This window comes from Camelus bactrianus, chromosome 8 (genome assembly GCF_048773025.1).
Source record: "Camelus bactrianus isolate YW-2024 breed Bactrian camel chromosome 8, ASM4877302v1, whole genome shotgun sequence".
NCBI lineage: Eukaryota > Metazoa > Chordata > Mammalia > Artiodactyla > Camelidae > Camelus > Camelus bactrianus.
Window position 1 is genome coordinate 13,517,541 of NC_133546.1, and position 22,264 is coordinate 13,539,804.

A 22,264-nucleotide genomic window follows, 5' to 3' on the forward strand; every position below is an offset into this window, starting at 1 on the left:
TCTCCCTCCAGCAGGAACGAATTACAGCAAATTACAGAAAAATTATGAAAGTAAAACGACAACAAAAAAACCAACCAACCAAACTAAAACTTAGAAGTTGCAAAACCACTGCAGAAATTTTTTTTTAATTTAAATAGTATAATCCTGTATTTTTTGCCTTAGAAATGTACAAGATAGTTCATACATGGAGGAAAACTTAGAAATACATCAAAATCTTAACAGGGGTATTGGAAGTGGTGGAATAATGTTCTTATTGTTATTTTTCTCATGCTTCCCCCACTGCCTTATTCATTTTCTATAATTTCAAGATACAACCTACTGCATACTATAAATGTTAGACATTGCATTAGCACTTTAGGTAGTACCACAGGCATGTGTAGAGATGTTCAGTCTCCCCGACCCCCGATGACCAGTCCAGCAGAAAAGGCGAGACAAGAGGAGAAAGTTTTGTGGAGGCAGAGGCTCCTGAACAAGGCTCAGTGAGGGTTTGGGCAGAGAGAGCTGTTAGGAAAATGGGCAGGAGAGGGAATTTTAATAAATCTCTCAGCTGTGTTTTCGATTCACCCTAGGGTTTTCTTAAAAGGTAAGTAAAGGGTTTGGGCTATGTTGATACTGCCTTTTGCAGTGGGAATTTCCTTTATAGAAACATAACCTTGAGGTCGAACAACCTCAAGGGTTCTGGCTATTAAAAGGTCCAAAAGTACGACTGTTATTTTATCAAATGCTAAATGCCACCTCAAATGATAGAAAAAGCTGGGTCATCCCAACAAATCTCGTTCATTTGCTGTTTAATCAAAAAGTAACATAAATCCGTGATGCATAAACCACCATCCTCCACCTAATTATTTATCTGCCCTTTATCCACATTAGCATCATCGTATACCTAAGATATTGATCTATGTCTTGCTAAAAAGTGGTACATGACATTTATAAGCTGCTCTATCCAGGAGTTACTTCATACTTAACCAAGGATGGTATCATTAGCAGTTGAAACAATTGAGGATGCTATTTTGAGAAAGATTCCCTAGATTGCTCAGTTCTTCAGTGGAAAGTTCACCTCCAGCTGACTCCAGAGCCTCAGCCTCCCCCATCGGGCCCCTCTGCACCTGTGCCAAACACATAGGCCACATTCGCTGGGGGAGAGACAGGTCGGGGAGCAGGAGATGCAGGCAAAGCCCTGCCCATTGGGTGTCTTGGGCCCTCACTTCAGTGGCCCTTCAGGGATGTTAAGAAGCAGTTCAAAAACCAATGTTTTGCAACAAAAGAAAAAAACAGATAAAGAGGACTTCATGAAAATCTAAAGCACTTGCGCTGTAAACAACACCATCAAGAAAGTGAAAAAGACAACCCAGACAATGGGAGAAAATATTTGCAAATTACGTATCTGACGAGACGTAATCAGAGGATTTAAAAACTCCTACAATAAAAAGACAATCTGATTTTTAAATGGGGAAAAGAATTGAAGACATTTCTCCAGATATACAAATGGCTGATAAACACATGAAAACATGCTCAACATCACTAGTCACTAGGAAAACGCAAATCAAAACCACAGTGAGATACCACTTCACACTGAGCAGCATGACTACAACGAGAAAGAGACAGTAACAAGCGCTGACAAGGATGTGGGGGAATCGGAGCCCTCATGCATTGCTGATGGGTATGTAAAACACTGCAGGTGCTTTGGAGAAGTTTGGCGGTTCCTTAAAATGTAAAACACAGCTGCCACATGATCTAGCACTTTACTCCTAGGTCTATACCCAAGAGAACTGAACACACACCTGTGTATGAATGGTCATAGCAGCATTATTCATAATAGTCAAAAGGTGGAAACAACCCAAACGTCCAGCCACTGATAAGTGGATGAAGAGGGTATATCCATACAACGGAGTATTACTCAGCAAAAAAATAAGGAATGAAGTACTGATACACGTTACAACTGATGAACCTTGAGAAGAAGCCAGTCACAAAAGACCACGTATTTTATGATTCTGTTTATGTATGAAATGTCCAGGACAGGCAAATCCAGAGACAGAAAGCAAGTTACTGGCTGTCAAGTGCTGAGGAGAGGGGAGTGCAGCGATGGCTAATCGGTACAGGGTTTCTCTTAAGGCAGGTGAAAATGTTCTGAAAATAGATTGTGGTAATGGTGGCACAACCCTGTGAATATACTAAAATAGTGTGCACTTTAAATGGATGAATTGTATGTGAATTTTATCTCAAGAATGCTGGTTTAAAAAAAAAAATCAACTGGTAAAACCACAGGAGGACTCTGGCTCCTACTAAGCATTTTTTAAATGCCACCTTGACTTCCTCTTCCAGTGCCATCTTCCTTGCTTGCTCTAGTTTGCTTCCTTGCTCACTTTCTTGTAGGAGGGGAACTATTTCCTCATACATCCTCCTCTCATGTTCTTAATAAAACATGGTAAACAGAAAAAAATCCAGTGCTTTGGAAAATGTTATATATTACACCGCAGCTCACACCATGGCTCTGAAGTCCATATAAATACACAACTGTGTTCTAACCTATGGCAACTGTCTACAAATAACTCTTAACATGCTCAGTATTTTGGTAACAATGTTTAAAGCAGGAACACATACAGATAAGGAAAAGAGTAAATTCAACATGTGCAGCTTTATATAAACATTTTACCAAAAAAAATTGTAAGCACGTAGGGCACAGACTGTAACTCCATTTAAATGACATAATTTAAGAACTGCTTTGACAACATCTATAATACACACTATGAGCTTCTTCATTATATAGACCTCATTTTTAATCTTCCCTTCTTTACCTTCCCCCACTGTAGAATAAAACCAGTGAGATTTTCAGTACAATTCATTTTATTATTCCAGTGCAATAAAATATTTCCAGGTTTATTTCCAATTTCAGTTTCAAAACAGACTGACCTGAAACTTACAGTCTTTTATAGCTGGTGATCACCAGTAAATGTGTAGGAATATAAAAAGTGAATTAACTCGTTGGTAGTCCTCCAAAGTCAACAGATAAGAATCCTTTCTATCTAAAGCATTTTTTTAAACTGCACTGCATTCCTATTCATTTAAAACACTTGTGTTAAAATAGCATATTTCAGTTGATTACAGACTATCACAAATAGAATGTAAAAGATGTTACATTTGCTTCATTCTGTTCAATTTTGTGTTTCCTATCATCCATTTCACACCCGAATCAAAACACAAATGCGTGCAAATAATATTGGTTACTGAAATAATATTCAAGAACAAAATTTAGAATTAACTTATGAGGTAAGTTTTACTTTCATGTGTTCAAATATCGCAGTTGTAAAAAATGCTTCTCTTTACCAAGCATATTCAAGATATATATTATATTTTCACAGAGCTCTTATTTCTAGAGCCCAAAACCAAGTTAAATAGAATTCCATGCCTCCTAGAATATTAAATATCATGCAGCATAGCATTTTTTAAATGTTAACTTCAAAAGCAGAATTCGCTTCTATTTTGCTTTCTGCCCAATTAAAAAATAAGTTCATTAAAACCATTTGAAATTATGCATTTAACTTGAAATAAGTTACTAAAATTCCAACATAAATGTAAATGTCTGTAACTAGTGTAATCTGTCTTTCCCCAAAACAAAGTGGTGGGGCAAAACGTTCAAAGGAAAAAAGCATCAATGTATGTAAATGAGCACTGAGAAGCCACGCTTCCCAGAGCTACCGCAAAGCCAATGAGTGCCTTAAGTCACACACAGCTTTTCTGGGGACGAAGAGTGCCTGTTAGATCTTTCTATGCAACCGAGAGTTCCTACACCAAGTCAGAGTGGCCCATCGAACTGAAATATTCCGTATTTCCCGCTGGTCATCCAGCTGGGATCTGAAGCTGAGAGCTGTTCAGCTTGCCCAGGCTGCAGACCAACCTGAACCTCTGCTTTTAATGTTCTTATACTGCAGAGAGGTGCAGGGTGGAAGCCATTCAAAGCCTGATGAAATGGAATGGTAAACTCCCATTTTCTGTCCCCCGTCAACTTCCTATAATTCAAATCACCCTTAAATAAAATCAAATGTGCCTTTTGTAGTTCAGCATGTAAGTCAGGAGCGACTTGAGACATTGCACTGAATTCATGAGGCAGAGTCCAAAACATATGATCGAGGTAAACCCATCTGCCCATTTTAATATGGTTTTCCCAGTTAACCCCACACTTGGACATCCACTTATGATTAGAATGTTTTAGTTGTTTGATTAGCCAGTTAAAATCATGTATAGTAGTATCAGAAACAAACCATGGAATCGTTTTTCCATAAAAATGGATCTCAGTAGCCAGTTTAGAGGACAACAAGAAGTCAGCTAACACTAAATCTGTAATAAGTTCAAACCCAGAATTATCCAGAATGATATCCACTCGAGTAATAGATGCTCTTTCTCTTGTTTTCTTGCAATTGCTAAGCAATGACCAAAGATGTTCCATGTCATTCACTAAAATGAAAGGTTTTAGGTCTTTCAAAGAACTGATAATATTGGTCTTCTGAGAACTCGTATCCCCGCCTGACAGAGACAGATCACACTTATTCCCCCACAGCGAAATCTGAAAGAGAAAAAGTACAAAACATTTACCCTTCTTCCGAATAGCCAACAAAATCTCTACTGTACAGGATGTTATGGGAGGAGGGGTTGCCAAAAACAAAAATCATAAAATATTTCTCCAAAACTTTTAATATAAATTGTCCACCCAATCTACATTTTCTCTAATACTATATTAAAAAAGGTAAAATGATGAAACTTTTAATCAGTACGTAATGAACTTTAAAAGAACAGTTTGAATGATTTTAGTGCACTTATTTAAAAATTCAGATCGTCAGTTTTTGCATCTTGAAGCTATTAGAACATGATCAGGTGCTATAAAAAGAGGCTACAGAGTTTCCTTTACAATCCAGACTCAAGAGAAAAATAAAAATTTCTTTTTCCCCCCTAAAACTGTTCGGTTTCTTTTGCTGGTTGTGTTTCCTTACCACACAGCAACCTCTCTGGGATTTATTTTTCTCACTTGCAAAATAAAGAAATTAGACAAAGTGATGTTTAAGACTCTTCCAACTCTAACAATCTATTATTCCACTTTGAAATCATACTCGTTTATTTGGTAGGAAATGATATGTAGTCCTATTTTTTTAAGCTGTAACTAAAATTACATATTTAGGACTGCAGGTTCTGGAATCAGACAGACCTGGGTTCAAATCCTAGCATCTCCAATAAATGGCCATGGTTAAACTGATCTCCAAGGCTCAGATGCCACAACTGAAAAATGCAGTAGTAACAGCACTTAGCTCATGGAGTTATTTTGAGAAGTAACTGACACAGTGCATGTAGGTTAACGTACCCAAAAGCCGGCGTATAAAAATATTCAATAAATACTACCCAACACGGGCGCTAGTGATCTTGTCTGTGATTCAAGACAAGAGGAAAATGCGTGTTCCACCCAAGAATATTATTTTAATTTTTAATACAATTTTTAAAGGTTATTTCCCATTTACAGTTATTAAAAAATATTGGCTGCATGCCCCATGTTGTACCATACATCCCATGGCCTGTCTTATACCTAACAGTTTGTCTCCCAGTCCCCCTACCCCTATAACTGGTAACCACTAGTCTATTCTCTACTCCTGAATCTACTTCTTCAGAATATTATTTTTAAAAGAAAGATAAATGAATGAACTTTTTTAAGTATAAGGTTTAAATAGTAACTTGAATGTCCAAATTTGATGAGGAAACATACAGTGGTGCCCAGCATGGCGCAGCAGCTGAGATCAGGGTCTCTTTTCTGTAGCACATTCCCTTCATATCATCTTCCAGTTTATAATTCTGTATTTATTTCTGCCACTATTTGATTGTTTTTACGCCTTCATGGTTACAAGTTCTATGACAGCAAGGACTGGCCTATTTTCTTCGCAATCATACGGCCAGCATCCAGAACAGTGTTTGACAGAGCAGGCCCTGAAGTATTTGGACGGTGGTGGAGTGCAATGGCTTTTAAATAGATCACTATTCCCTGCAAACACACACCTTCAGGCTTCTTGTAGGAAGTTAACCTGCTGGTCATCAGGAGAGCTAATGGAGACAACTTTGGCTTCCTTTACGTGGGAGCGAAGTGGCAGTTTGGGGTGGCTGGCCGAATTAGATGACAGTAAATAGACTGGTGCACCTTCTTCGCAACTGATTGATTAGGGACAAAGAACATATTCAAAGATTATTTCCCCCCAAAATGGGCTAGCTAGGGGCAAAGAGTGACATGCTGAATTTCTTTTTTCTCTTTTCTTTTCTAATTCTATGCTAAGCAGAAAGAATAGTGAGGGGAAGAAACAATAAGCAGGTTTACTAGTTAACAACACTGAAAAGCTTTTCTTCAAAACTCAAAATATGCCTTTCCCTCCTCATCATTCAGCTTACTCTGCTCGCCCTCAAAGTTTCATCAGGACTTCATGACGCCCCACAACCTGTCAGTACATTCTGTAGCCTCTGCTTTCAAAGTATATCCAGAATCTGGTGACATTTACCACCTCCAATGCTACAAACTTGGTCCAGTGCGCCCTCGCCTGAGTCATTTTAATAACAGATCTCCCCGTTCCTACGCTTGGGTCTTTGGTCTGTTTTCAGAAGTTATTCTTGAAATAAGTCTTTTCTTTTTTCAAAGACCTCAGGAAAGATCTTTTTTTTAAAAAAATTTATTTACTTGCTTTTCTTGTGCTGGTTGCCTGGGTTTTTATTCAAGGTTTGCCTGTTTCACAACATTTTTAAAAATACTATTAATTAATTAATTAATTAATTATTGGGGGGTGGGAGATAATTAGATTTATTTATTTATTTATCTATTTATTTTTAAAGGAGGTACTAGAGATTGAACCCAGGACCTTGTGCGTGCTAACCACACACTCTACCACTGAGCTATACCCTCCCCTCGAAATAAGTCATTTAATGTTACTCTTGTGATCAAAACCCTCTAACAGCTTCCCATTTCATTGTGAGCAAAATCCCAAGTCCTTCCCTTTGCCTCTGTGGCCCTCCCAGCCCCTTCACCTCTGCTCCCCATTCCCCACAGCATACCCTACAAAGTCTCTGTCTCCGTCTCTGAGTCTCTCTCTCTCACACACACACACACTCCCGGCAGGCTCCCCCTCAGGGCCTCAGCAGGCAGCTTCCCCCAGTCGCCCTCTTGGCAGGCCCTGCCCTGGCAGCCCCTGCTCCCTGCCCCCAGCATTCTAGATTTCCTTTCCCAGCTTTATTTCTCTTCATAGCACTTTCTAACATCTCTTTCTGGAAATATTTTCTAACTTTTTCTGGGAAATGAGGGCTGGGGGCACTGCTGTGTAAAACTACATATTTTTAAATAGTTCTGATTATAGTACGTTATTTTAAATTTTAAGCTGTCTTGAGTGAGAATTAAAAACTACACTTAATATAAGATAGATGAAGAAACGTAATAAAACCATATTAAACAAGCCGCTGACCACCCGAGTGCTCCCACCCTTGGTGATAACTGCACAGCAGTACCGTGTTCCAGACTCTTTGCCCAACACTTCCATGAACAAATCCAGTTTAACTCTCACATGAAATTATGAGGCACATAATACTATCCTCATTTAACTGATGAGGAAACTGAAGCTCAGAAAAATTAAGTACTTTGCGCCTCAGGTTCAGCCACAAAGAAGCGACCCAGCCAACATTCAAGGCCAAGTCAGGCTGGGCCCATCAAATAACTCGACCTCAGGACTCTCTCAAGAAAGACAGAAGCTATGAAGCCGGATGACTCCTGTGCCACTAAAACCACCTCCAGTTGGTATAGAAGAGATTTAAAAACCCATTTTCAGAGATTAAGTGGATTTTCATCTCTTGAACACAATTATTAGAATGGTAAAAAAAATAAAAATAAAATCAATTAAAGCTTAAATGACAATATATAAACATGCTTTGCTGTTAAATGAGTACCCACTTATGTTTTAACTGTTTACAAAAACAATACACTCAGGAGATAATTATTACATTTACCTGAAGGACTTTAAAAAACTCATCTTTCAGCTGATTATCTTCTAGGTCTTCAATAGTTTTCATCAGCTCTTGCAGGTAAGTACATAAAGCAATGATAGATTGCTGTGACTCAAAGAAATTTTGGTCTTTTGATTCTTTAAATACATCAAAGTCATCGATTGGTGGACTAAAGTAGGAGAAAAACATAAGTGAAACATTTATATAACTACTTCTTTTTTTTTAACACTTGGGTAATTGCAGTTCCCTAAAACAAAGAGAACAGTAGCACCCCATCTAAAACCTTACTAGTAACTTCTTAGTAGAACAACACAGATCAAACTGTACAAAAATAAATAATAATCAAATTACACAAAATAAATCAAACTCAATTATGCAAAAATAAATCCCCAAACTCATTTTAATTAACTGTCAAAAATTCCTTAATCAAATATTTTACTGGCAGTATTAAAAAATTATAGTGACTATACCCATAATTATTTACCCAGTGGGTTTTCAGGGCGAAAGGAGAAAGACAAACAAAATTCCAAGATAATTGCTTTACTTTAACAAACATGTTTTGGGTGCTCAGTGTGGTGGGGTTCCAAGTAAGAAACATAAGGTATAAACAGAACAGTCAAACACAGAGTATTATGGGACCCCAATGACGGCTTGAGATTAAATCAGACAGTACTAATGTCAATTTTATTTTAATGACAAATTTTGATCATTTGTGTGTAGACTTTTAATTTTTTTGGCAACTTTTACTCCCAAGTTGACTTGGACCAATGGTGATACACACGTCATAGCTACATCTTCATGCAGGCCAATGAGAGATCAATAATATGAATACTAGTTGAAGAAAAACATAACTAAGAAGGTATAAATACTAACATAATAGCCCTTCCAGAATCCAGTAGCAAAAAGACAATCAGATCATCTGATCTTCAAAATTAGCTACTTCTTCCATAGGTTATCTACCTTAGGGTAGAAAGACAATATGGCTGATGCCATGGGACTGATTAAAACCAAAAACATACCAGAATTTACACATCCACATGATTGCTGCCTCCTTCCAGTCAGTCAGTCACCTTGGGAAGCTACACTCTTTGTCCAAGGATGCTGCCATTGCTCAAAGCACTTTTGGAATTCCTCTTTTGGAATTTTCTTAAGAACCTGTGTGGCACATTATTAAACGTCCTGTCAGTGATGGCACATCCTTTGGAGTTAATTTTTGGAAACAGCCAAAAGTCACTCAGAGCAATTTCAGTAGAATGAGGTGTGTAAATCAAATGCAATAAAACATTTTTTAGTCAAAAATGAGGAGTGACTAAAAAATGGGACCAATCTTTCTGAGGTTTGTAAACTGGCTCTGAAAGAAGTTCCAAAGAATTAAAAGACATTTTTAAGCAATGGCAGCATTGCTGAAATCAATCAGTTCTCTCAAGGTGACTTAAAAGGACACAAATTTTTAGATGCACAAGTTCAAGTGCAGGGAGCAGCAAACTACAGTTGCAGACCCAATCCGGCCCACCACCAATTCTGCATGATCTGCAAGCTCAGAGTGGTTTGTACATTTCTGAATAGTTGAGAAAAATCAAAAAAAGAAGATTTTGTGAGACATGAAATTCAAATTTGTGTCCATAAATGATGTCCTATTGGAACCCGGTCACGCTCATTTACATATGCTGACAGCTGCTTCTGCACCGCACAGCTGAGAGGCTGCAACAAAGACACATGCCCCCACAGCCTAAAATACTATCTGGTCCTTTACAGAAAAAAATTTGTGGACCCTTGTTTTAGTGTTTTATTAATAAATCATTCACTAATTTAAAGTCACAGCTCAACAGTAAAAGTAAGCTTTGTTCCTCATATTTAAGAGAGCAAACGCACATGACTATATATTACTTCTGACTTTAAAATGTTCGTTCTTTTAGAATCTCCTAAAGCCATATAAGTGCACATGCTCTGACCCGGGGGTTCACTTCTAGGTATATACCCAACAGAAATAGACACGTATGTTCAAGAACATGTGTTCAAATGTTTGTAGCATCTCTCTTCATAATAACCCCAAACTGGAAACTACTCAAATATCCATCAACAATAGATTGTCATATATTCATATAATGCAACACTACATAGCAATGAAAATGAATGATTTACAATTATATGCCAAAATATGGATGAATCTCACCAACATAATGCTGAGTAAAAGAAGCCAGACACAAAACTACATCCATTTAATTTCACCTAAATGAAGTTTGAAAACAGGCAAAACTAACAAAGGTCAGGACAGTGGTTACCCTTGAGGGCAGTGATAGTAGTGACTGGAAGGGGACCTAAAGGGGGTGTCTGGGGGCCTAGTAAGGTTCCACCTCTTGATCCTGCTCTAGGGACACAAACATGTCTGGTAAAGATTGTTGAACACTTAAGACGTGCGTGGTTCTGTATATCACATTTTAATGAGAGCTTAAGAATGTCTGTCATTTTCTCCATACTTTCAGTATATTTACTTAATATACTTAAATTTCACATATGGCTAAAACTTTGAATATTAAGACTTACAGACTGTTTAACTATTTAACTCTGATAAAAAAACAAAACACACATCTTGATAAAGAAAATTAGAAGTATGTTTCAGCATAAGGGGCAAAAATCAATGAACATATCTCTCTCTTTTTTTTTAATTTGTAAGTAGTAATTTATCAGGGAAAAAAACGAACCAATTCATTTAATAGGTAAAACGATGAATAATCAAATACTATAGAAAACGTGCCTAAGTTATAAAAACAAAGGTTCATTTTTTTAAAAATTTAAGTATAGTTGATTTATAATGTTGTGTTAGTTTCTGGTGTACAGTAAAGTGATTCAGTGACAGGTATATATATTCTTTCTAATATTCTTTTCCATTATGATTTATTACAGGATATTGGCTATAGTTCCCTGTGCTATACAGTAAGACCTTGCTGTTTATCTGTTTTATATACAGTAGTTTGTATCTGCCAACCCCAAACTCCTAATTTATCCCTCCCTCACCTCCTTTCCCCTTTGGTAACCACAAGCTTGTTTTCTACGTCTGTGAGTCTGTTTCTGTTTTGTAAATAAGTAACATGAATGTATCTTATAGCTAATGTGTGCTAACAATTTCCAAATATGCATGTTTAAAAACAAAACAAAAAACTCGGTGACCAGCATGCAGCCACGGCCAGGTTTATAAGCTTCTGTCCTAGATCTTCCATTCTCTGCACCTGATCCACCTCTAAAATCAAACTCAGAAAACAGCATTCCCTTTACCTTTCTAACTTCCAAACTCCACTAGACCTGTTCAGGGTACCACCCAGAGTTTCAACACCTCAGCAGCTTTGTCTAACACCACGAATATTTTCTTAAGTTATGAAACTACCACCCAGAACTTCAGACTAACCTTAGTCCTTGATATCCAAATGTACTACTTGTTTGCTGCAGGCTCTAAGCTGATTTACACAGACCAGGCTCCAATACTGGCTCTACCATTGACTAACCATGTAAACCTGAGCATATTATTAATCTCTATGAGCCTCAGTTTCCTCCATTGCGAAATGGAAACCACAATAATACCTCTAATTCACTGGGTTGCAAAGTAACTAGAACAGAGCTGGTATTCAATATATGTCAGTTCCTAGCATTAGCTATAATCTTTTGCTTGGGTCTGTGTGTCAGGTAATGGGCTATGTTTTTAACAGTGTATTTATTCTGCTTTTAGAGCATAAGACCTAAGACATACTTATTCAGCAAAAACAAAAAATTGTGATTTTAAAAATTATTTATATAGACAGAAAAAAACTAATGAAAAGACTCAAATTTATGCATGTTCCCCAAAGTAATCTTTTTATTTTACTATTAGTGCTGGTTTAATCAATTGCTTTAAATTATCCTATGCTGTTTAGGAATAGATACCAAAGGATTCCTCTTACCCAGCAAACATGTATTTTTGTAACCTGTGAGCTAAAGGAATGATCTACATTACATTCTCCTCTGCTTCATAAGCCAATTCTATATCAGAATTTTCCTAGGAAAATTAAATTAGTACAAACAAGCCTATAAAGAATTACTTTGAACATGTGTTTAACTTTTACTCTTTTTCAAATCTAGCCATTTAAAAAAAGAGCTGAAGATTAAGATAGTGTATAAATATAGTGATTCACTGTTCTGTTGACTTCTTTTACCAAATTAATTTGGATATATTATCTGCTTTTATGAACAAAATATATCCTTTCTCCTGTCTTGATTTTCTATATAAATAATTATTTCAAATTAACAGTTTTTGCTCAATAAGTACAATTTGTTTTATTCTACAAGAAAAGTATTTATAAGAATTTTTAATTAGTTCCTACTTCAGACATTCAATTTTATGTCTATTCTAGGCAAGTGGATTATAATTCAAGAATCTATTACATCGAGAACATTTGCAGAAATATCTAATAGTGTCATTAATATCGGCTGACCTGAATTCAGGCTTCCACTGGTTTTTATTTTAAAACTTACCATTTTATAATTTCAAAAAAAGCATAAGTTATTTAAACATTTGTTATTTGATGGCCATATACTCACCTTTGGATAATTGCTTCATGAATTCTACGATACATGTAGCATTCTACAAACAACCAAGGTGAGAGAAACCACCTTGGTTTTCCATCACTTTCATTTAAAAGGCTCTGTTGATATTCTAGGTACTGATTCCATATGTCAGTATCAACAAACTTCTCAACTAAGGGAACAATTGGTTTATCTGTTTGCAATTCATTCCGTAATTTAGAAAGAAGAGAAATCGCTTTCTTTTCAGCTTCCATGCCTTTCTGCAGAAATATGGGGAAGAAATTTATATATATATATACAAATAGTCTACATATAATTAACTTATACCTATTTTATCTATAAATATAAATATATATGTACATACATGTATATACATAATTTCTCTAAAATAACACATTTTTATGTATCTAAGTTTAAGGAAAAAATAATACATTTCAAAACTACATTTTATGTCTTTCACAAACTGTTACAAATATTTAAACTTAGAATTCCTAAGTTGAAAAATCAAAAATTCTTAAGTTGAAAAAAAACTCCTAAGTTGAAAAATCAAAAAACACACACAGATCTCAAAACAACATCATCTTTCTTGTCTTGTCTCTTGTGCATTTTTTTTTTTTTAAAGTTCCACCTTATAAGCTAGAGTTCTTTATCTCCAGGTGGAATGACTATTACCACACAGAGAAAACTGCTTTGTTAACTCTCCTTCTGTTAACTCTGTTAGCGTTAACTAACTAACTAAATAAAGTTAAAACACAATTACCTCTCCATGTTTCTCAAAAAATTCACTTTTATGTCGATGCAATGTATCAATAACCTTGGTTAAGATCTGTGGTATTCTGTCTTTAATTGTAAGATATGCAAATGACCTAGAAAAGAGAGTCACATTCACAATATATTACTTAGTGGCATTAACACTAGAAGACTGGTCATCTTTCAGTTTCTGGAACACTTCATTTAAATTTGAATTACTTTTAATACAACCACTGTAAGGTAAACCAGCACTGCCCAACTCCTATAATAACACAGAGGAAAATCTGAAAACCCCTCTGGTGTATCATGAAAGCTAAGCATTCTTTGTGCCTCAAACCTCAGACTCTCCCCTGGAGTCTGTTTAATCATTCTTATCTTTCTCATTGTATTCCTTTTATTCTCCTTAACCAGAAACTAGTTTAACAATGTGATAAGACAGAAAAAGAACAATCCTAAAAATCAAACAGACTCTCTTCCCAGATCTATTACTTACTAAGTGACTTCTCTGGCTTAGAAAGATGAATGAGGCAATGGAAGTAAAACTGCCTGAAAGACTCTACGGTTCTAGAAGAACATAAAGAATGTAAGATACTTATGAACCTGCTTCTCCCTTTTCCCTTTGTCAGTTTATATTCTCAGCCAACTTTAATTCTTTTCAAAGGTTTTTCCTTCTGCCTTCTCTACCTGCACAGTAACTCCTTTCGTCTATTCTGCCCCCAAACAAAATTAAGGCATGTTACCATCTTGTTCTCCCAAGCAGAAAATTAAAGATTTTCTAGAACTGTCAAAGAATGAAGAAAGCTGGAGATGAGGAAAAACTTGAGTATACATGCATCAAAAATTAAAGATATTCTTCATTTTCGACATACAAAATCCAAGATTTATAGAGTATCATTGGATGTGTAATTAGTTTTTTAAGCAAATACATGATTCAGTTAGAGAAAACAGACTTTAGTAAGTGATGAAATTCTATGCAGTTTTTAGAGAGCACAAAACTTTGAGTATCAGTTCAGTTACATCTTCAGATCACCAGAGACAAAAGTAAAAATGAAGAAAGTTGAAATACCTCTGCTCAAATCTCCTATTCTAACTTTAATTTGGGATCATCGCACTTCTAAAAATTCAAGTATCTTATTGCAATTTTTAAAAATAGAGTTATACCCTGAGTATTTCTTCAAGAGGCTTCCTCAAATGTTAACCATAAAACTTAAAGGAAAAAAATGCAAAAATGCTTTGATTGTGTTTTACAGTGACTAGGTTTTAATAAGCATAGTAACTGCTCTGATTAGAATTTAACTTTTAAGAATTGCAACTAATTTCCTAGAAGAAGAGAAGGAACATTAAATCAACAGACAGCTGAATTTTCCAAGGCTGTAGATACAAAAAAAAAAAAAAGTGACAGTCCTTTGGTATTTTACTGAATTGCAAAGTGTTACTATTTTTCTAGCGACTGAATTTCCTCAGAGATCTGCATCTCTAAAGCTAAGGTCTCAGGACAGGAATAGGGTGAAGGCAGAGGTGCCTAGGTCTCAACATTTAAGGACGCACACCCTCCCTATATTTGCACAACCCTGAAGGCCGTTAGGGAGTACACGCTTAAATTTTGGGACATTGGTGACTCACTGTCCTCAATCTACTACTGGTAAGGCCAATTTCTTCTAAGTGTTCTGCAATATTTTGCAGTAAGGACATACTGCAAATATAAATTAGGCCTTTCAATTTATGCAAAGATTTTTTTAATGGAATCTATACAAAAACAAGAAGGTACAGGCATTTTTTACAGTGGGATTATGAATTAATCTGATCAGCAATTCTCAATAGATCTAAGATCCCTAACTTTTGCAGAGAACTTTAAACCAAGTAGGTTTATTAATTAAATACGATTAAAGCTTCGCGCTGCAACACTCTGAAAGGGGGCATACACTCTCAAGACAGTCACGCGGGAGTGAAGACAACACAGTATCGAACCTCTTCAGAGACAAGTTAACTGTTCGATACAAATTACTATAAGGCTATCAAAACCCCTAAACGATCACCGCAGAGAGAGGTGGGGGGTAAACGGAGATTTTCAGCGAGGCTCGCAGTCCGTTCCCAAGTAGGCAGGAAGCAGCCACGAATCACCGCACTGGAAAGCCGATCCGAGCCTGAAGCCCGGAGAGCTGCCGCCTCGCCGTCGCCTCCACAGGAGTCGTTGGAAACCCAGTAGCCGCCCCCGGGAAGTGGAGCCCGACCGCTGGATGGAACTCGCGGGAGGCAGGGAGCAGGCGCCTCCGGCCGCTGCTGTTTCCCCGCTGGTACCCACAGGTTCCCGACGGACGAGGAAAGCGACACGAACCCTACGTCCTGTCCCGAGAGAGAGTCCGGCAGCCCCGCCATCACCTTCCGCGATCCCCGCGCCAACGCTCGAGTCTCGCCCGCCGCAGGAAGAGGGGCGGTGCCGGCGCGAGGGAGGAGCTGAGAAAGGGAGGGGTATGGGTTAAAAAAACGTTTTTGAATGAAGAAACTTTATTTGGCGCCGGTAGAAGAGACAAACAATGGCCGGCTCGAGGACACGGAGATCTTCCGGGGACGAAGGCGGGGACTACTGAGGGCGACGAGAGAAGCGGAATAAGGAAGCGGGCGGAAGGCGGAAGCAAGCAGGGACCGGGAGGTCTCAGAGACTAGGGAGCGGAAAAGGTCACGGCTGCACAGGTCACGTGGTCCGGCGGTCACGTGGACCCAGCGGCTCGGGCTCCGTAGGGCCTGGGGTCCCGAGCGCCTGCGCAGCGCCGGGCGCTGGGCGGGGCGCCTGGTCGGGGTTGAGACTGGCTGCCGGGAGCGCGAGGCTGCTCCGGGGACTCTGTCTTTCCTACGGCCGGCCTGGGAGGCTTGCGCCCTTGGCACGTTCCTCTTCTCTTCCGGCGGAGAGGTTAGTGCACTGCCTTTTTCTGGGAGCTTGTAGGGTCCCCCACAGCGGTCCCCGACTTTGCTCCCTGCCACCCTGAACCTCTCTCGTTACAGGTTTCCCTGATACCGCTATGGTCCCCTGCTTATTACAATGATCTTTGATCGACTTAACTGGGAGGGAAAAGCACTCAATCCAGACACACGTACTGAACCCTTTTTTGAGCCAGTGAATAGCGGTAACTGCAAAAATAAAAATAATTTTGAGCAGCTTAAGGAATTGAAAGGCATGTTCCCAAAGATTAGCGTCACTTATCATTGAATCGTAGCCTAGCTGGTACAGTTGGTGTATAGTTCTTAAAAAGTGTCCAAAACTTGAGTAGCTGCCTTGTATTTTATTAAAAAAAAAATGAGTTGAATACCTCCTGTGTGCTGGGCACTGTGATCACAGAAGGCACTAAATGAACAAAAGACAAATTTTTATCCTCAAGGAGCTTACATTCTACAGGACAGAGAGAAACAAAGATCTGTTCTTTCCTCTTCTGTTTTTCCCCTTTGACTTTATCACTGTCTAGTGTATATTTTACTGATTTACCATGTTCATTGTCACCCCAATGTGATGTAAATTTCAGAAGACGGATTTTTGTCTGTTTTGTTTTCATCTGTGTTATCAGCAGGTAGGGCAATGTCTGGCACATGATAGGAACTCAGTTCATAATTTGTTGTGGGAGTTAATAAAGTAAAAACGCAAATTATTTGCAAGTGATGTGAAATACAATGGAGAAATACAAACCGGTGGAAGCTAGAGTGTGGGTGCTAGTGTGCAATTTAAATGAAGTGGTTGGGGAGACTCCCTGGGTAGGATATTTGAGCAAAGGTCCGAAGGAAGGGAGGGAATGAGACTAGCAGATACCTGGGAGAGGAATATCAGGAATAGTAAGTGCAAAGATCCAGAGGCCAGAGTGACTGCAGCAAAATGAGCAAGGAAGAAAAGCCGAAGGAGATGTTAGAGTGGTGGTAGGGGCCACAGACTATAGGGCCATGCAGTCCATTTTAATTTCAAGTGAAATGAGAGGCCATCATCACATTTTACGAAGAGGAAACATGTGATCCTACTGAAGTTTGGTTGCTTTGTTGAGAAGAATCTGAAGAAAGAAGTTGGGAAACCAGTTAGAAGGCTGCGACAGTAATCCATGGGAAAGACAGCAGCTTGGACCAGGGAGGTAGCAGTGTTGGTGGTGAGGACTGGTCCAGACAGAGCCAGTGGGGTTTGCTGACAGAATGGATATGGAGAATGAAGAGAAGTGTTGAGATGGACTGCAGGTTTGGGGCTTTAGCAAAATAAGGATGTAATTGCTATTTCATGAGTGGAGGAGACTGGGAAGAATAGGATTTTCAGGAAAATTTCAAAAGATGGAGAAGTGACCATTGGATTCAGAAATGTGGAGGTCACTGCTGGCCTTGACAGGTGGGTTTTGGTAAAGTGATAGGTATGAAAGCCCGATTGGAGTCGGTTCAAAAAAAAAATCAGAGAGAGGAGATGGAGACAGGGGATAAAACTCCTCTTAAAAAGAAAGGAGCTCAAAGAAAAGGCATAGTACATGAAAGGGGAAATGGAGTCAGGGGACAGCTGCTTTTATAAGATGGGAGAAATTAGAGCCTAATTGTATGCTAATAGGAATGTGCTGGTAAAAAGAGAAAAATACGTAGCTTGAGCAAGACAGAGGAGAAGCCACGCCTTCTCTAGGCAGGGAAGGTGTGCAGACGGGGGACCTGGCTGTAGATGGGACCATGGGCAACTCATCTGTAGCAGCAGAAGGGAAGACAAAAGTATATGGGCACAAAAGCAGTAGGTGGGCAGGCAGGTGATGGCCAGAGCTGGTAGAAGTTCTCTTCTGACTGTTTCTGTCTTGTCAACCAAAGACAAAGCAGGGTCATTATTGAGACTGAGAAAGGAGGAGGAAGCACTGAAGGTGTAAGGAGGGAACAGAGAGGGAATGATAGTAGCGAAATACAGTATTAAGATTGTTGAGTGGCATAAAAGGCCCACCTGAAGCGAGCGGTCAGGATTTTAAAGTGAGACCAGACAGTTGCCTGGTTGGTCGCTTGTCTGTCTCCAGCCACGCTGAGCTGCAGGAGTACCGGCACGAGTACACGGTGAATTCTGTTTAATTCAAGGTTATGTCACGTGGGTGTGTGCAAGTTGAGGGCGGTGCGGGGGATTTGAGGTGTGTGGCAGAGAGGGAGTATACTGGTGGATCAGGGAATAGAGCCAAGTGTGGAGGAAGTGAAGTGGGGAAGGAGGGACAGTGAAAAGATGGTTGGATCATTGAATTGTAGGTCCTGTTGGGGTTGAAGGATTGTTGGAACTGGGTGATGGAAGGAGTGAGTATGAATGATCAGAGATGGTCTTTGGAGAGTAGAATGCTTGAAGTTGAGAATATGAAATTGTACTTATTGGTAATGGGTCTAGAGCAGGACTCTCCAACAGAAATATGATACGAAGAGGGGTGAGTATAGTTCGGTGGTAGAGCGCATGCTTAGAATGCACAAGGTCCTGGGTTCAATCCCCCGTACCACCATTAAAAAAAAAAAAAGAAAGAAATTCAATATAAGCCACACTGACATTTTAACCTTTCTAGAAATTTTAAAAGTAAAAATAAAGAGGTGAGATTAATTTTTATTTATTTAGCCCAATATATGTAAATATATTATTTCAAAAAGTAATCAATATAAAAATTATTGAGACAGTCTGCTTTTTTATATTAAGTGTAAAATACGAGATACCAAAAAGTTTTACATTTTATTTTATAGAGCCACATTTCAGGTGCTCAAAAGCTACGTGTGCCTAATGGCCATGATACAACTCAGAGCATCTGACCCTGGGAGTGAGCGGCTGAGGGAGGGTGGGAGACAGAATGACTTGGGGAGAGGAGGTCGGGGTTGGAAGGATCACGCCCCCCACCAATCTGCACGGATGGAGAAACCATCAAGAATCACAAGGACAGTGTAGAGCTCGGGAATTTGATGCCCAAAATGTTACATAAAACACAAGGTTACTAAAAATCTAGCGTGCTTATCTTTAAATATAATTTGTACAATTAAAATTTCACTTTTCTAAGATGTGTTCTAGTTTTTAACAAAGCCTAAATAATTTTGTGTGTGTATCAGACACCTTAAATGCTACTCCTCTGTTTTTCTCAGCAAAGAAAAAGAGAAAACACAATTGTTTGTCCTGTAGCTTTTATATCCTTTGTCCCCACCTCTGTGTGAAGGCAGGATTTAGAGCTTGAAGGTAAGAATTTCCTAGAAGAGAATGGAAGAATCCAGGTCTCTATATACAGATTCCTAAAATATTGTATAATTAGGTTCTTCAAAACCCGCTGATTCAGCTGGCAAGGAATAAATAGTACTAGTTTAAGGTGAACTAGAAGATCCATTTGGACCAGAGCTAAACAGAAAATTCCAACTTTTGAAGTACTTGGAAAGTTGCAGGTTCTACGTCCTAGAGATCACAGTGACTCATTTTTGTCTTCATCCTTTTAAAGGGAGGTAATATATGCAGTGGTTACAGCGTAGTCTGTAAAAGTGGGAACGGCTAGGGTTTCGTTCTGTCTCTGCATTGCTGGCTGTGAGCAGGTAGCAGTTTATCTGTGCAGTACTTTATGGGGTCCTTGTGCGGGGAGGCAGAGCACTTGCTGGATACAGAGAACTCAGAAAGCAATGTCCTAGTCTCTCTCAGCTCCTCCTCTAAGATTTTACCAAAGATGTGTTTGTGAAATGCGTGTCTCACATGAAAAGGCAGGCTGCCCTCTCCCTGTGGAAAGTCTTCAGGATCAGGACTTAGGATCGGGCTCCTTTTCAACCCTGATCCCGTCCAGCTTACTCCTGCCTCCCCTGCCGTTGCACCCTGTTTGTCAGGTAAACAAAGCTGTGTACCTGGGGTGTTTGACTTGCTGACCTCTCTGCTCTTTTGAAACCCAGTTCACATGTCCCCTCTGTGGTAGTTCCCACGCACCCTCACCCAGATGCTCCCTGCTCTGCGCCCTGAAGCAGTTGATACACTCTGGTTTAGTATGGATCATATCATTGTTTCCCCCGCTAGACTGTGAGTACTGAGATGGTTGGTTCATCCAGCATCTGACATATGATTTTGTCAAAGAAAAGTTATTATTGATTACCTACTGTAGGCTTACTTTTAAAGAACAAGTATTCCATTCCTGAATAAGGGGAAATTATTTATATACAGTGTTTCCTTTGGGGAGCTGTATGTGTCTTTCACATCTTTTACCCCCACTGCCGTGCCCAACCCCAACCTGAAAAGCACCTTCCCTTTCAAGAATCAGCTCAGATCCTCTGGGAGCCTTTCCTGACTGTAGAATTAGGCAAACTCCTTGTGTGTTTCCTTAGCACCTTCTACTGCAGTTCTCTGGTGGGGTCTAGGGCTGTCCACTTAGTTACAATGAGCCATTGAACATGCGGGTCTCCTCCAGGAGACCATCAGCGTGATGCCGGGGACCCTGTCCTTTCTTATGTGCATCCCTGGGCCCTGGCTCATTGCTTATCTCATTGTGAAGGCCGAATACATTTTGAATAAAGGAATTTATAAGTACTGATTTTGTTTTAAATGGTTGACATATAGTGAAGTAAATGAAGCAATCCAAAGGTTGACTAAAGGGGAGGTGGTGGAAACACTTGTATTTATTTTTTTAACCTCATTCTTTTACTAGGCTTAAGTTAAGATGTATCTATTTTGCAAATTGTTTTGAAGAAATATATCTATTACCTAGGAAAATATTATATATTAAAAAAAATTTTTTTAACTTGAACTTTGAATTCTTTTTTTTCTAGCTTGAGATGTAGTGATGTCAGCCAGACTTCTCGGAGCCCTGGCCGGATCTCAGTATATTTTATCAAAAACACGTCAGTGCCAAAGACTTGTTCATCGAACCTTGAAGCTGCTTGAGACTACAACATACAGCGCCCTGACAAGAAGTCAGAAGTTGGATTTGTTCTTTCCTGATACGGCAACGGGTAGTTTGAATAAGTCCCAGATGCTGGAAATGAACCAGAAAATATCAAATACAAACGTACTCTCTCCATTAAACTCTGTGCGTGGCCAAGATGCAAAAGCCCACCTTCCAACCAGGAAACCCTTTGATACTCACAGGAAAGTGACCCACAAGCCGAATCTATTAGGTTCTAAGTGGTTTATAAAAATATTAGAGAGGCATTACTCATCTATATCAACGGAAACACTTGTTCCTAAACAAGACTTTCCACAAATCAAGAGACCACTAAAAGCATCGAGGACCAGGCAGCCATCCAGGACCAACCTTCCAGTTCTGTCTGTGAATGAGGTAAAAATACATGTGTGTGGTGGCGGTGCTACTGTTGCATAATAATCGCTCTAAACCCCTGTATTTTGCACCATGGCCTGACTGCCAACGAAGGAGAACCAGAGTGAAGCTCAGCACTTTTTTCATCAAGATCTTTGAAACCTAGAGGGGAGGGTACAGCTCAGTGGTAGAGTGTCGTACTTAGCATGCATGAAGTCCTGGGTTCAGTCCCCAGTACCTCCATCCATCCATCCATCCATCAATCAGTCAGTCTAATTCCCCCCCCCAAAAAAAGATCTTTGAAGCCTAATGGTAAAACTTGTTATCTCCAAAGAGAGTCAACATCTTCATTTTAAGAAGTAGTGATACATACGAAGGCAAAATACAGGCAAATAAACATAAAAATATAGTTTGTGAAAGGATTAGTTAATGGCCTAAAGAAAATTTTGAAAAAGACTAGTATTAAGTCCCATCTAGAAATGGTGCTGTAAAAGTGCTCATGTAAAAAAAATAAATAAATGAAGTCAAACTGTAGGGATTCTATATTAAATTTAAACAATCTTTTTTATTAACTGTGCAGACAGGTAAGCATTCATTAGCTGATTGTGACTTCATGGGAGGAGGTGGTGAAGTGACAGGGTGAGGTAGAGTTTTTGGTTTTGTTTTGGTGGGGGTAGGTAATTAGGTTTATTTATGTATTTATTTTTAAGTGGCAATACTGGAGATTG

The 22,264-nt window shown here is 38.9% G+C and overlaps 2 protein-coding genes across 4 annotated transcripts in view; one reads left to right on the forward strand and one right to left on the reverse strand.

Annotated features, from left to right (window-relative positions):
- Positions 1-2,826: 2,826 nt before the first annotated feature.
- Positions 2,827-15,803, reverse strand: ARMT1 (acidic residue methyltransferase 1). 2 transcript variants are annotated; one of them, XM_010965718.3, is made up of 5 exons: positions 15,650-15,803; positions 13,325-13,430; positions 12,580-12,824; positions 8,014-8,179; positions 2,827-4,561 (listed from the first exon to the last, which is right to left on the reverse strand). In XM_010965718.3, exons 1-5 carry the CDS (start codon positions 15,688-15,690, stop codon positions 3,794-3,796), a joined length of 1,326 nt encoding a protein of 441 aa, XP_010964020.2. In that variant the 5' UTR covers positions 15,691-15,803; the 3' UTR covers positions 2,827-3,793. The 2 variants fall into 2 exon arrangements, with proteins under 2 accessions (XP_010964020.2, XP_045380703.2); XM_045524747.2 differs by having other exon boundaries at positions 15,617-15,740.
- Positions 15,804-15,995: 192 nt separating this feature from the next.
- Positions 15,996-22,264, forward strand: part of RMND1 (required for meiotic nuclear division 1 homolog) — a 38,499-nt gene continuing 32,230 nt past the window's right edge. The window contains exons 1-2 of one of the 2 annotated variants that reach the window (XR_006728588.2): positions 15,996-16,222; positions 21,049-21,557. Coding sequence is in view for 1 of the 2 variants with exons in the window: in XM_010965717.3 (XP_010964019.1) it covers positions 21,063-21,557 (495 nt within the window). In the remaining variant the exon portion in view is untranslated. The remainder of the gene's footprint in view (positions 16,223-21,048; positions 21,558-22,264) is intronic. The other variant, XM_010965717.3, reaches the window with a different exon arrangement.